Source organism: Poecile atricapillus, chromosome 1 (assembly GCF_030490865.1).
Source record: "Poecile atricapillus isolate bPoeAtr1 chromosome 1, bPoeAtr1.hap1, whole genome shotgun sequence".
NCBI lineage: Eukaryota > Metazoa > Chordata > Aves > Passeriformes > Paridae > Poecile > Poecile atricapillus.
In genome coordinates, this window is record NC_081249.1 from 18,828,764 (window position 1) to 18,843,544 (window position 14,781).

A 14,781-nucleotide genomic window follows, 5' to 3' on the forward strand; every position below is an offset into this window, starting at 1 on the left:
TTTTTAAGTTTTTTTTTAAATTAATAGACTTTTTTTTTTAAAAGCAGAAATTGCCTTTTCCATTTTCTTTTCCTTCAAACGCATAACTATTTTAATAAGTTAATGTTCTGACAATGTTTTCTTGGAAAACAATGAAATACTGTGTTTCATTAAAAACTCGGTTTAATATTCAACATCGACTTAACATCTAACATTTATTTATATTTTGCTTGGAAGTTTTGGGCTTTACTATTCCTGGTGAAGTTTGGTGCTCACCTGGTTGTGAAATCTGCCTTTTTCTTTTCTTAAGTGATTTGGTTTTTTTCTATTTGACATGATCTTTATATCAGTATTTTGAAAGTAGATTAATTTTTTCCTCACTCTCTGCAATTATAATGACAAATTATTTGTTGACTTTACAAAAAGCTTTGAGGGAAAGCTGCATAAAAATAGCCACTGAATTTTACATCAATGAAAAATATACCTTGTTATACCTAATCAGCAAGAGACCATGTAATCACAGAAAAAAATAGTGTTGGGATATCAATTTCTCATTAATGTGCTGCAGTGACCACAAGATAGAACAGATTAAGATCCTTCCAGATTAAGAAAAAGAGGAAGAAGAACCCACTCTGCAGCTTGTTCAGGGCACTGGCAAGCAGGGTTTTTTGGGACACAGCTCTGAAAGGCCAGAGCCCAGGTGAGCTGGGTGATCTTCACAAAGAGCCTCCTCCAGGTGCCAGGATGGTCTATTCCAGTCCGCAGGGAAGCAGGCAGGCAAACCAGGACACCACAGGGCTTTCTCCACAGGGAAAGCCTGAACAAGACCCAGTGCAAAATGGAAAGAGATCAGAGATGGAAATGGAGAAGGTTACCCAGGAGAAACAGAGAAGCTGTACCTGGCCAGGCAGATATGGGCTTTGCAAAGCTCAGTTTGCATTGAAACTTATCCAGGATGGATGAAGAATAACAAGAAGGGTCTCTACAACTACAATAGCAGTGAAAGCCACGGGAAATACAAATTTACTGCTAAATGGAGTGGGTAACCCGATGAAGGATATCGAACAAGCTCAGATGCTCGATGCTTTCTTGGCTTTGGCTTTTAGTGGCAAGGTCTGCCACCCTGGTCCCTGAGCTCAGTGACAGAATTTAGGGAACAGAGGCAGACAAAGGCTGAATTAGGAGTTGCTTAGGTAAGAGTGACATTCACAAGTCCACAGGCCTAGATGGGATGCATCTAAGGCTGATAAAGAAGTTGGCTCATGTCTTTCTGAAAGGCTGCTGGTTAAGAACTGAAACACTTACCCAGTGTGGTTATGAAATCACCATATTTGGAGATATTAAAGACTTGATTTGGCAAGTGCTGAGCAGCCACATCTAACTTTGACACTTGGACTAGAGCAAGAGGTTAGAGTGGATGACCTCCAGAAATCTCCTCTCAGTTCTTCCATGATTTTGTGATTATGCCCACTGTATAACCTATGCATTTAAAACACCCTTACTGCTGACCACTGAGATGCTGATACCTGCAGGAAAACAAGATTTCAAAATGTCTCCCTCACACACTGAAAAATGAAGATACATTCAAAAGTTGCAGATGTATCTAATATGAAAATCTTCAATTATACAGAAGAGGTTCACTGTTTCATTGATGTAAAGAATTGCTTCTGCTGTGGTGTCAGGACTGCAATTGACAGTGTCTAATCATTCCAGGCATCCCCACTGGCATGAAAAGAAAGCTCTTACTTTCAAATGCTGTAACATACAACCCCAATATATTTCACTCCAAATTTCATCAAAGAATGAGTCTCTGTCAAAATCCCAACAGCAGACAGATTTTGAGAGCAGAGGTAGAATTACAGTGTAAGAAAAGCATCACCTAAATCTTTCCCTGAAACGAAACAGCACTTAATTTGACACTACCTATGTAGTCAATGTAATTGGGAAGGGTGACATTCTTATTGAGTTTCTCATTTGAAGGCAGACAGAGCATTAACTATAAAATAAATTCAGTCTGTCTCAGGTCTAATCAGTCTATTTTCCTTGCTGTTATTACTACATATTGCTAGAAGCAGAAAACGAGATAGAGAACCTAACTTTGCTTAATGTCAAAGAATCAGGGAAAGAATGAAGAAGACAATATTATTGCTTTATTGAGAAGCAAAGACATAAAAAATGAGCATAAGACCAATTTTTGAGGCTTATACCAGTGGTCAACACAGAGCACAACACAGAACTTTATTAGAAGCAAGACAGTTTATGGAGTCTGCTCATCACAAGAAGCTCTTAGCAAGTTTTGTTTATTAGTTGACTTGCAGGTTAACACTTCTTTTGAAAAAAGTCTGAAAAATTATTTTGTTTAATCCCACCTAACACAGATGAAGGCCATCAGCATTGCTGGTGTTTTCATACCATTTCTGCATCATCTTTGGAAGTTTTCTTCTAACCCCCAGCAAATGAACACCCGTTTGCAGGAGGAAACTGCTGTGGCACTTCCTGCCCAAATTTTTGTAAACAAAAGTGACTTTTCAAAATTACATGGGTAACACTGAAAACACTGATACCTGTAAGTTTTGAGGAGAAGTACCTGGACAATTAAAACCTGAGCATCTCTCAGGAATCAGTAAGACTCACCGATTCAGAGTTTACACTGATGGTAAGGAGAATACAGAAACAAATCTGGTGTACAGCAATGAAGCTACTGGAATTTAAATGACTAATTTTTAAGTTTATTTATTTAGTTACTTGCCATTTTTCTGTGCAATGCATATGTAACATTTCTTGTTACTCCAAAAGCAAAGCTTATTAAATGAATTGCAATACATCTTTTTCTACATCCTTAGTATTTGTCAGTCACTGTTATTCCTTTCCTTCTACATCCCATTTACAATCTACATTTATGTTATAAATACTGACATTTCTTTCCTGTACTATCCCAGACACCTTTTTTGTCTAGTTTTCTTCCTTCTTCTCTTTCCTGCCTGCCTCTTTCACACAAACTCACCTACCTGCATTCCACCTAAACACTTTTTGAGCTTCTCTACGTATTTACATGCATTCATTCATTCTCAAAAACCACCCTACCAAGTTTTCTTTATTCTTCACATAAGACAAACTTAACTTTCCTCATGTGAAAAATGAACCGCAATGCAACAGTGAGTGGAACTTCCATGCTCCAGGAATCATCTTTTCAACAATCCATACCAAAAATAAATACCAGGAGAATACTATTCCTCTTTTGATACCCAAGTACTTTGGAGCTACTTCTGGATGTTTTTATACTTTTTCAGCTACCCAGATGATATTTTAAGAGGACACTTCATTTCAATACTAAAATAATTCATCATTCTTCATTATAACTAAAGCAACATTATTTTCTCTTGTCTCAGCCATGGAAAGCAAGACTTGCTGTGCTACTGAACGACTGCACAAGGCAATAAGTCACTGGGTTCGTAGTTTAAGTGACAGGACATCAAGTACCTGACAAGGTCGATGACTCTCTCCCTTGGAGCAGTGCTGACTGGCTCATCATTAATCATTATGATCTGATCCCCTGGTATTAGCTTTCCTTCAGAGGGGCCGCCTGCAGACAAATGAAGAGAAAAAAAAAAGAGCACAGGTTAGCAGACCATTGTAAACTCACAGACACGCTGTTGTTCACATACTGCAAGTGTGTTTTTTCTTCAACTAATGACATTTTTACACTAACACTATTTCTGACATTACCAGTACTCCCTCACCAGGAAAATCTTGCAAGCTAGTGGTTCAGGAGCTTCTACTGAAGTTGCTCAAGTTCTAAACCTGTATCTAACCAGCTAAACCAGGGGTTCAGTTTTCTGAAGGGCCAAAAGGACCCATAAGCTGTGGACTAATGTACACTTTAAGGTGCAATCAACCATATTTTAATCACCTTGATCAGTGTTTGTCTGATATTTTGTAAGACCACTCTGAGGAGGATTTCTTTTCCTGTGAACAAATGATCCTGTTTACCTACTGTTAAGATCAGGAGGTCTTTTTCCATGGTAAGTATACCAGATTTTCCTGGTTGCAGCATATGGTTTCCTGTCCCAGGCAAAGAAACATCTTATTCTTTTCCAGTGAAACATCACTTACATATTTGAATGTCATTCCCAGTGTCTCCTATGACTTTTCTTTTCTAGGCAAAACAAACCTGTTTTCTTCAATTGGAGACAGTAAGTTTTTACACCTCCAGCTGCTTGAATCTCTTTTCTGCTGGATTCCTACCACTCAATGAACACGGGTGCATCCAAAAGCATTGCCACTTTCAGTTAGAAATGAATATTTAGCATTAGTCTGAATAGACAATCAGTCATGTATATGCCCATGTGGTTTGGATTCTGGCATTGCTGAAATGCACATTGAGTGCATTGTATTTTACTTTCTCAGCACAATTAGATGCCCAGAAGATGATGTGACATCAGATTTCCTAGTGTAAAGATATATCCTCTCTAGTCTTTGCATTTACACACTGCAATGATGATACATAAAAAACTGAATAATATTACCACTATGAAGATAAAGTCTTAAAAGAAAATGTTTCAGCATCAAAACCAATTAATTCAACAACTAAGCTGATGTTGATCCTTTCCTCTATTTGCTTTGAAAATTTTACTCCACTTCCATATCCCTCATAAATGGATACAAATCCATGTAGGAGAATGTTGTCCTGAGCTCATATTTCCTCCTATTCACTTGGAACAGAACATAGTAAACACATTCTCAAAATTTTAACATAAAACTAAATTAATAAAGCCAAGTTGAGAGAAATGAGCTGTCTGGATTTGGTTCAAATATTAGTTACGCTGCTCACTTCATGTGAAAGCAATACAAATGTAATCAATGCACACATGTGGGTAAATGACATCAGAACTTCACAAAATCAATTTTGCCTCTCCTCTGCTCTCTGTGGGGGTTCTGAACATACCGAACAAGAGCAAAGTCAAATCCCTGCCCTTGGCTGCAATTTTACATAACAACTGAACTTTTAAGCATAGAGAGCAGGAGCCTGCTATCTGGGAGATGGATTATCCCAGGTCTGGTCTCTCAGGACTTCAAAATGATCACAGACCTCACTAATTTTCAAGGCAGGAAAGATGTTTAGGGATATCTTTTGACCTGGCTTTTAACTATATAGTTATCCAGATGCATTCATTAAAGAAAAAAAAGCCAGCAATAGCATTCTCTTTTCCAGAAAGATATATTGCTTTTACAAACCTAGCTTTCCTTGGGAAGGTGATGGTAAGAATGAAAAATATGCAAGTTTTAATCTCAGAACGCAACATACCTCTTGAAAACGCTGATTCAATGGTAATGAAGGTGACAGCAAACCAATATAAAGATACCAGGGAGAAGACCTTCTTTCCTTGAATGAAACGGGTTAACTTTTTTCAGGCAAACAATAGTAATGTCTCAGAGCAATAATTCCAAACTGGCCTTTTGCCAACACATTTATGTAATGTTCAAAAATGAGTGGGAGGAAGGAAACCACTGGGTAAGACAAGGCTTAAAATCATATCTAGTATTTGTGATTACTTTTCCTGCCTGAATATTTCAACAGTTCTCAACCTTGTAGCTGTATTTCATCTTAGTAGGCTAAATCAAAGTTTTCTTCTGGGGTCAGGTGAGAAGAACATACCTGGTGTTACTGAGCGTACAACAACTGGCTTTTCACTACCAGCCACAAACCCAAATCCTAGCACAGGATCCCTCCTCATTTCCACTTTCCGAGGGGCTGGAGGGGTTATTTGGCAGCTCTCTATTCGAGGGTCTTCAAATGTGGCTGATTGTGTCATGTGACTGTGAAAAAAAAAATAAAAGATGGAAAAAGGAAAAAAATCATTAAAACATGATTTTGTGGTATCTACTTGAGCCAAACAATTTGTGCAACGATATGAGATGAGTATCTGAAACGTTCTCACTAGAGGAACTAAAACATCAACTTAGTAATTTTCTATTGGATGTTCTTATGCATTAACTAATAATGCTGCTGGCAGGTCTTTAATAGTAATCGATATTATCAGGCTTTAAAGAGGCCTCTTTTTTACAGCACACATTTAATCATATCTGAAACATGAAAGAAAAATAACCCGACAATAAAGCCTTTGTCATCTGTGGTTCAATTTTTCATCCTTCAACTTTTGGAAGGGAATAATAATAGTAGGGACCTACTCATAACATAAAACACAACAGTTAGAGTCTGTTAGCCTTTTTAAAAAGAAGACACACATTTTAATTTGGGGATCTAACATGTTAAGCAGCTTTCTGAGCTGAATCCTCTCCCTTCCTAAGGCACCCATAACAGCTCTGTATTTGCTACACGTATAAACTATCTGAAATCACTTCAAAATGTTCCAGGGCACAAACAAACAAAAAAGATATAAAAAAAATGTATTTATGTGGAATTACTAAAATACTTGACTTTCTTCTACATTGTTATGACAAACTCTATTTATTGTATCTAGAAGAAAAAATTCTCATGGCTGGAGGGAAAGATCTTGAGTTTTCAAGCAGAAAATAGAAAGGATGAAAGCTATCCAACATCACATATCCATGAGAGAGAAAACAGTTTAAAAGCATAAAGATTCTAAATTAATGTTAATAACCACTGAAACGTGGCTGATCCTGTACACAGTAAGAACCAAAACTGGATGCAAAATACTTTGCATTTTCCACCCAATGCTTGGATTCCCCACTGACTCACAGCTACCAATTCCCAGTGCCAATCAGACAGACAAACAGACCACTCCAGTGTCTAACCCCAAACACCATCCACTGCTGAACTCATGGTGAACTCATGTGCTTCAGGAAACCAAACTACCACTGAAAGCAACAAGCAATATCTGGTCAGCACAGTACTGACAGATTTCAGCTCATGGTATCAACTTATTGCAGTCCTGACAGACCTCAGATAATATTTGTTCTAAGTTGCCTGACCAAGAGTTAAGTCTTTTTTTACTTTCAAGAGACTGTAAGTCTGCAAGCGCTGAACTGACTGTAGCTCATGGTGTAACTTTTCAAAAAAAATATTTTTTGTTTCTTTTTTTCTCTTTCTTGATTTTGCTGCACTTCCTCTGTACTTTTTTTCCACTCCTGGATTTCTCAGTCCCCTTTGGGCTGAGCTCCTTTGGGATCCTCCCTTGTGGGGAGTCCCACTTATCACAGTTCTCTGGGTTTGAGGAAAACTCCCAAGCTCGTTAGAAACTTGTTTCTCGTGTTTATTAGGATGTTATCAAAACACTTGGCAGGTCTCTCCAGACTATCTGCACAAGCTCAATTCACCGCAATCTGGCTCATTTTGCTCTGATGGTACAGAATGACCTTCTGGCTCACTTTGTGTCTCACTTTGGCTTTGAAAACCCAAAATGACCCTGAACCATGCAGTTCCTTTATACTCATTCTTATTCAATTAACAATAGACATGTATATTATTTTTCTTAATGACCCAATGACCCAATACCTGTGTGCTGCACTGCAGCATTTTCTGTCCAATCACCTACTATTACCCAAAAACCTCTAGAAGAAGAACATGAAAAAGAAAGAAGGAAAAGAAACAACAGTTTAAATCCTCCATCCTGTCTTCTGCTTTCTAAACTAACTTAAACTCTAAACTAACTTTTTCACCTAGTGACTTAAGAAATTCTCTAATCTACACATTCACACTTTTAGCTTTTTCTAACTTTAACAGTTGTTTTCATGTATCACCATGAAAACATGCTCATGAATTTCATATTGTATGAAATTCAACATTTTTCTGGATCTTAGAGTTAAGTATCAAAAACAAGGGCACACACTCTGTCTCAGACTCCAACACATGGTAGATAAATGCAGTAGACAAATGGAGGGAACCAAGTCCCAACCCCATCTGCAGAGAGAGCACAGGCTCTGAGAAAGGTCACAACCAGGTGCCCAGCCTAAGAACTCTGAAATGCACATCAGAGAGGCAGATACCCCTACAGCACTGGGCAGTATTATCTGTTGGTGAATCATAATTAATTAACAATATGAGAGTCAAGTAATTTCCACATATCTTCGATAATTTTACATATACCATGTTATAACATGAGAGTTAAGGGATGTACCATGCAACCAGCATTGTTGCTCTCACTACCTGTCCCTCTTCCATCTGCAAATACAACTCCCTGAAGAACTCCAAACTGTCAGTCCGTAAGGAGAAAGGTATCATTCAGAGATCTGTTTTCCGCATCAGTGGCATGCAAAAACTTCTCTGATCTTTGCCCAACACATACACCTTAGGCATGACATGAATTTACTTTCTCTCGTTGGTCTGCTTCATTACTGATACACAGAAGAGCAGCAAAATCTCAGTAAACTCTCAGTGGAAGTCTATTTCTGTTACTGGATTTTTCTAGGGCTTTTCTTCAAAGAAGCTTTCTATCCCTATCACTAGATTCAGTCTGCCTAAGAGTAACATGCTGTCTTTTTATGCATATGATCAGAGGCAGCAGAAGCTACTTCCTTACAAAAATAAGAGAGCAAGAGAATATCTCTGCTCTCTTAATACATGCATAAGGTGAGGTCAGCAGAGAAAGTACTTGTTTTTTACTAGCTAGAGCATCACATCTGATACTTCATTCTCTTTCTCCTCCTCCTCCTGTTCCTCCAGCTTTTGTCAGTTTATTTTAGATAACTTTGTTTTGTTTTTCCAATGAACTTTTAGAAAATCCAGAGAATTATATGCAAACCCTTTAAGAAATCTATCTTCAAGACCTCCCAGGCAGCTCCTCTCCATAAATTCCTGTTTATGGTTTGTGCTTCTAGATATTCATGTATTTTGTCTTTCTAATGAGACAATTTCTGAGGTGTCACTGGTATCTAAAAAAGTATCTATTTCAACTTGCAAACTTTGTTTTGCTAGGAGACAAAACTCTGCGTTTTTCACCTCTCTTAGATGACAGCCCCACAAAGCTAACTTTCCACAAAGTTAAGATAATCTATTTAATAACTTTTTCCTAAGAGCTGTTTCCATTTTTGTAACTGGGGCACTACAAGCCCAAACAGAAAGTACCTTCTCTCTCCAAAGAGAAAATGCCATATTTACAGGCAATATGAAAATACTGCTCGAGCCTTTAAAGATGACTTTCCTGTCACTGTACTTACTCTGTCTTCTAGCACTTGTGTAGCCTGTTTTAAACAGGAAAAGCCCCAAAACAACCCCCAGAGCCCCCAACCAACAGCTGCAGTTCACATAAAAAATTCTAAGAGCAGACAGAGATTTGTTTAACAGAGCAGCCCGGCTACTGGATGCTCCAGAGCTTGCCTTGGCTGGTTGGTGCTGAGGATCTGCAGCAGCACAGCATCAGTTATTCAAAGCCTAAGCAAGAGGATCAGCAAGGAGCAGTCCATCATGATTCTGAGTGGTGCAGCAGACACTATTGATTTTTAAGGTTATCCACCTTGAAATACATCAACTAAAAAGACTCTGCAGCTCACACTTCCACAGCTTGCTACATCGGATATTCTTGTGCCATTCAGTACGTTGGGTGTGTATTTCAAGAGAGCAGCAAGATGTATAAATATGATCCCAGAAGAGATGAGATGAATGCTCAAAGCTTTTTGTGATGGAACATTGACAAACCCGCTTCCTCCTGTGGTTAGTTCATTATTGAGATGCCAGCTGAGGTACCACAGTTCAAGACTAATTTGAATTTTGCATTAATTGGAGGTATTTGATCTCCATCTCAGCTATGGAAAATATTGACTTCTGCAGAATAACTATGCTATGTGTTCTAAACCAGAATCTAATAAGTTTGGACTCAAAAAAGCCACTTAGGGGAACCCTACCCAGAATATCCTTTATGCTGTGAAAGATCTTAGAAGAATAACTGCAGCACTACAGACTTGCTATTTGCTTCAAACACCCTAAAAAAATGTATTTAGATACAGTTCTTACATCATACCTAAAGATTTACTTTTCTCAAGGAAAAACCCGAGATTTTAAATATGAACTGTTCTTTCCATGTACACAAGCTCAAGCTGTCCTTAGATTGCCTTTTCAAAGAGAGATGCTTATTTCCCTTCATTTTCATCAGCTGAGCTTAAGTCCTTGCTTAGTCCTTTACAAAAGGCCATCTTTTCTGATGCACTCATGTTGACAGCAGTGAGACTGCTGCCATATGAATGAGAGTAATTCTTAGAGAATTTCTTGAGCAGGGATTTTATATACCAGACTCTTCTGAGAGATAAACTACCAGCTATGGAAAATCACAGCAGAAGTGCAATCATAAGCACTTACTCTCTTGAACTCTCTGTGGCAACTGCACTAGTCAAAAGAGAAGGTAACGGGAAATGAGATAGAAGGCATCTGAGTGTGCATGCACCAACACTCAGAGCAGAGCAGAGATGTTGCAGGGTGGCATAAAATTCATGTGCACACTTACCCACAAAAAGGCCTACAGTGAGAAAAGGAGAAAGAAAATTAGGAAAGAAAAACACCCTGGGAAGCACTGATCAGCTGCATCATAGCTAGCACCTGCAAACACAATTCAGAAGCCCAGGACATTATGAGGAGCCTAACTTTACATGTGCATAATTTTACATGTGCCAAATTCATGCTTGGCTTAGTCAGAGGTATGGTTTAAGTCTGACACTTTGAATCTTCACATAATTAGCTTCAAAATCATTAACTTGGTCATATTTTCCATGGAAACCTTCCTAGCATTGTCCTTATTTAAATTTGCAGCTGAACAATCTAAAGAATATGTAAACAAAGACTGCAGTCGAGAGCTTGTTTTAATAATGCTAACTAGTAATTAAAAGCAAAGTATCTGAATAAAATGCTTTTTTAGCCTTTGCATTTTGACATGTCATTCACTGATATGTCAAGGTTTTTTGACAAAATATGGAATTTGCATTTTCACAGCAAAATGCTTAGAGCTCTAACTCTTCTAAGAAACTGAAAACTATGGCATGAACCCTGTGATCCTGGTTATGATAAACATTATTTTAGAAATAAGTAACAAAGGCACCTGAAAAACTTCAGCTCCTTTTTGCAAAGACTTCCAGAAAGAAAGCAGAAAAACTGGTACCCCAAACTGAGTTGAATACAGCTGCACACCCACAAACTCTAAAACAACCATAATCAATTGGTTGTTGCATCATACTTTGACAGGGTGGAGACATGCTGCTTTTGGGTGTCTCGTTTTATATTCCCCTATTACAGTTTGTTTCAATTACTTCACAAGTTAACACCAGCTTGCAATTTTGGGGTGTTTAATCCTTACCTTTCAAACGGTACAGTATCCCTGCTATACAGATTGATTTACCTACAAAATAGACACTTTTTCATTTGAGACACAGCAGGTATAAACTTAGTCAATGACAGAGAAGAGTCTGTGGAAATGTCAAACCACTCACAGACTGATGAGTGGAAGTGGGCAAGGAGGAGGGAAATAAAGACTTTTTACCAAAGGTTTAATTCAGAAATAACAAAACCACTTCAACTTGTTGAGAACTGCTAAAATCCTGTCTCATTAATTTGGAGGAGGTGGAAGATCTGCTTTTTGATTGCAGTTGTGATTTTCAACAAGATCTGTGCAAGTTAAGGACACTGAACAAACCTTCATTTACAATCCTCCATTTGAGTCCCTTCCATGAGTCTCTGCCCATCCTGCCCCAAAACCTCTTCATCCTCTGTTCAGAGGCTGTTTAGGCTCTGCACTCAAAATTTCCTGAGAGTGGGAAAAACTATTGTAGCAACAAAAGGAAGTAACTTTAATTCCCATTCAATCACTATTTTTCAAGAATTAGCATAAGTAAAATGGCTTGAGATTTGAGGCAGTTTTATAGAAACTTATAACAACATGAGGGTGTTCTATATTTCCCTGCTTGATAACCTGGAAAGACTACCAAAACAACAATGGCAGTTAAAAGAGAACTCTCATAGAGATGAAGAAATATGCAAACCCTCCAGAAAATGAAAAACTGATCTTTGTTAATTTAGCTTAACTAGTAGCTAAATATGAAAAATAATTTCCTTCCTTCCTGGAACCTCTCAGTATATCCCAAGTTAATTTATTTTCTCTAAGAAATCCCCCAAGAATTATTAAGAAGTAGGACACAAGTGTCAAAATCATGCATCAACTGGCTTTTACTTGAAAATGGTATTTCAAGAAAAAACTGCACAAGTAGTTATTACATTGCTCAGTAAAACTCCTGCTCCTACAGAGAATCTGGTGCCTTGACAAATTCTTTTTTGCTCCATTTTGCAGGAAACTAGAGCCGCTCAAAGCTCTAGAATTTTTTTAGACATACTCAACAGACAAAAATTTTATTTTCACTGTTTAAAAAAGGAGTCAATTTTTAACACTTCAAGAAAACATTCTCTACATTTTCACTGTTTTTGTGCAGGTGTATATACTGAGAATTCAGTATCACAGCCACAAAATGCAACTGGGGATATTTATCAGACTTCTTTCTTTCTTTCTTTCTTTCTTTCTTTCTTTCTTTCTTTCTTGGACTACTTTTTTTGCCCCAGTCTGTGTCTTTTTTTTTTTTTTTTTTTTTTTTTAAGCTTTTTCAACAGTTAAATCCTCCAAAGTCAGGTCATTTTATAACACCCTAGAAAATGTTTGGCATATGCCATCTGGGTGAACATATGGTAAAAATGTAATTAGAAAGAATAAGGTTTGCTGGTTTCAGAAGAAGCTGGTGACAGCTTTTTTGATAAAATTGGATAAGGGAAATCTGACATGTAAAAAAATTTCAAAATCCAGTCTTCCACTGTTGGGCATGATCTGCAATCTAAAGCAAGGCAAAGTGAACCAAAATTGCACTGAATAAAACTGGCATGAATACAAATTTAGAGGGCTAAAGAGATTTATGCTCAACTTTATTCAGGCACTGGGGAAAACATACTGAAAATGTAATTCATAATGACAATTAGGACTCATATTATTACACGTGTAAAATGTGAATGCTTCTGCATTCTGCCTTATTCTATATATGAATACTATATATGGAGAAGGAAAAAAAACCACTTCAATAGTTGAATTGCACAAAGACATGGAAATAAGCCTCAAGCCCCAACTGCCAACTAGCAGTTGTTTGTTTTGAGTATTATATCTACAGATTGCTAGAGAAATTCTCTTTTAAAATTATTCTTCTCTCAGGATAGCCACAAACATTTTAAAAGCTCTGCTCATGACAAACATTTGATTTCCCTCCTTTTGTATTGGGACAGGACTGAGAGGCACAAGCCAAATAGCAGAAATTGCACAGCAACATCTCAGTGAAAACTGGTGGAGAAAGGGCCACCTGAATGCTAGAATTACCTCCCCTGGAAGCTGAGCGTGATGCCAGCCTCTGTCTGACTCACTGCCCAGAATGTACAGCCAGCATGGGTGTGCCAGTGATGAGTAAGTCTGAACTGCAGCCATGCACGTGCAGCACATGGTGCACATGGACAGCCCACCCCCCTAACACACAATTATTCTCCCACACACTGCTGAATGGCATTTCTACACTCAGTTTCTGTCCCAGCAAACTTTTCTCACCTGGGTGACACCAGGTTCCACAGAAATACTCTTGGTTTCAAAGCCTGTAAGTGAACAGAGATTCAGGGCCCCATTCTTGAGCAGGTTTTCATAGCCAAAGGAAGCTCACAAAATTCTCCTATGTACAAGAATGCATGGATGAAACTATGGATGAACTGCCTCCCACAAGAAATTCTAGGGCAAGCCCTGGGCTGGAGCAGTGCAGACACTGGGCAATCCAAAATGTTAGATAGCAAGATAGCAGAAATGGCAAATGGCTAACATTGGCTGGTTTGACCAATTGGTTCTTGCCTTCTCCTGGGGAAGATTTATGATGCTACAAAGTCACTGGTATTTCCTCCCTGAAGAGAGCATTTTCACAGGTCAACTCTAGCATATGCAGCATGGGCTGGTAGTATAGCACAGGGAGGCACAGTGTTTGGCCACCTGCATGGCCCTGCTCCTTCAAGAAGGAAACTGTGCAAGATGATTCTGCCAGAAATCAGATATACTGGCTTTCCTCCACAGGAGGAATTTCTTATAAAGTTAGCATTTGAAGTACACCTAGGTTTTATCCTGACAAAAAGCATTTTTTTTTAAAGTGATCTGAGCTACTCTGTTTAGGAGAGTGAGTTCACTGTAAAGTAGTCACTTTAAGGCCCTTAAAGATGATGTGAAATGCAGCTTTTCATTATCCCCTGCACATGCATCAATTAACCCTGTTGCAACTACACACACAGAAAAGGGGAAAAAAAACCCAAAACAACCTGCAAATACACAGTAAATCCATTTGGGAGGAAAGCGTCCTCTGAAAAACAGAACAAACAATTCCTATTCATCCTGCTTTAGAGATTTCACACTCACCCCATCAAGAGCAGTCTGTCAGCCCTGCCTGGCCCAAGTTTGCCACAGCAGAGACCTGTACTAAGGGCTGCCAGCATTTCCCATCTAGTGAGTAAAAGGAGCTGCCATCTCCAACTCAATATGGACAATTCCTCCAACTGAAATGTGATAAAAAGAACAAAGGAGAAGAAGCAGCATGGAAATTGGTTTTAAGGTGCTGATTAGATTAGGAAAACTACTAACTAAAAAAATCTCGTCTGGTACAATGCTGGAAGCTTGTTCCAACAATCACATGTCAGTCTCTGTAAACACTGAGTGTGGGTAACCTGATGTCATGGTAAGAAGACAGAATGCAGGTTTAATGTGCCCACTGTAACCCCCTGGTACAGCTGGGTTTGGCATGAACAAACAGCTGAAACATGAAGCCCCTGCTGTAACAGTTCTGTAC

General features: G+C 38.4%; 1 protein-coding gene across 1 annotated transcript in view; it reads right to left on the minus strand.

Moving 5' to 3' along the window:
* FRMPD4 (FERM and PDZ domain containing 4) overlaps positions 1-14,781 on the minus strand; it is a 299,756-nt gene that overhangs the window by 61,819 nt on the left and 223,156 nt on the right. Inside the window, exons 3-4 of the mRNA XM_058828019.1 lie at positions 5,636-5,796; positions 3,460-3,562 (exon numbers count right to left, since the gene is read on the minus strand). Of these exons, the coding sequence (XP_058684002.1) occupies positions 3,460-3,562; positions 5,636-5,796 (264 nt within the window). The remainder of the gene's footprint in view (positions 1-3,459; positions 3,563-5,635; positions 5,797-14,781) is intronic.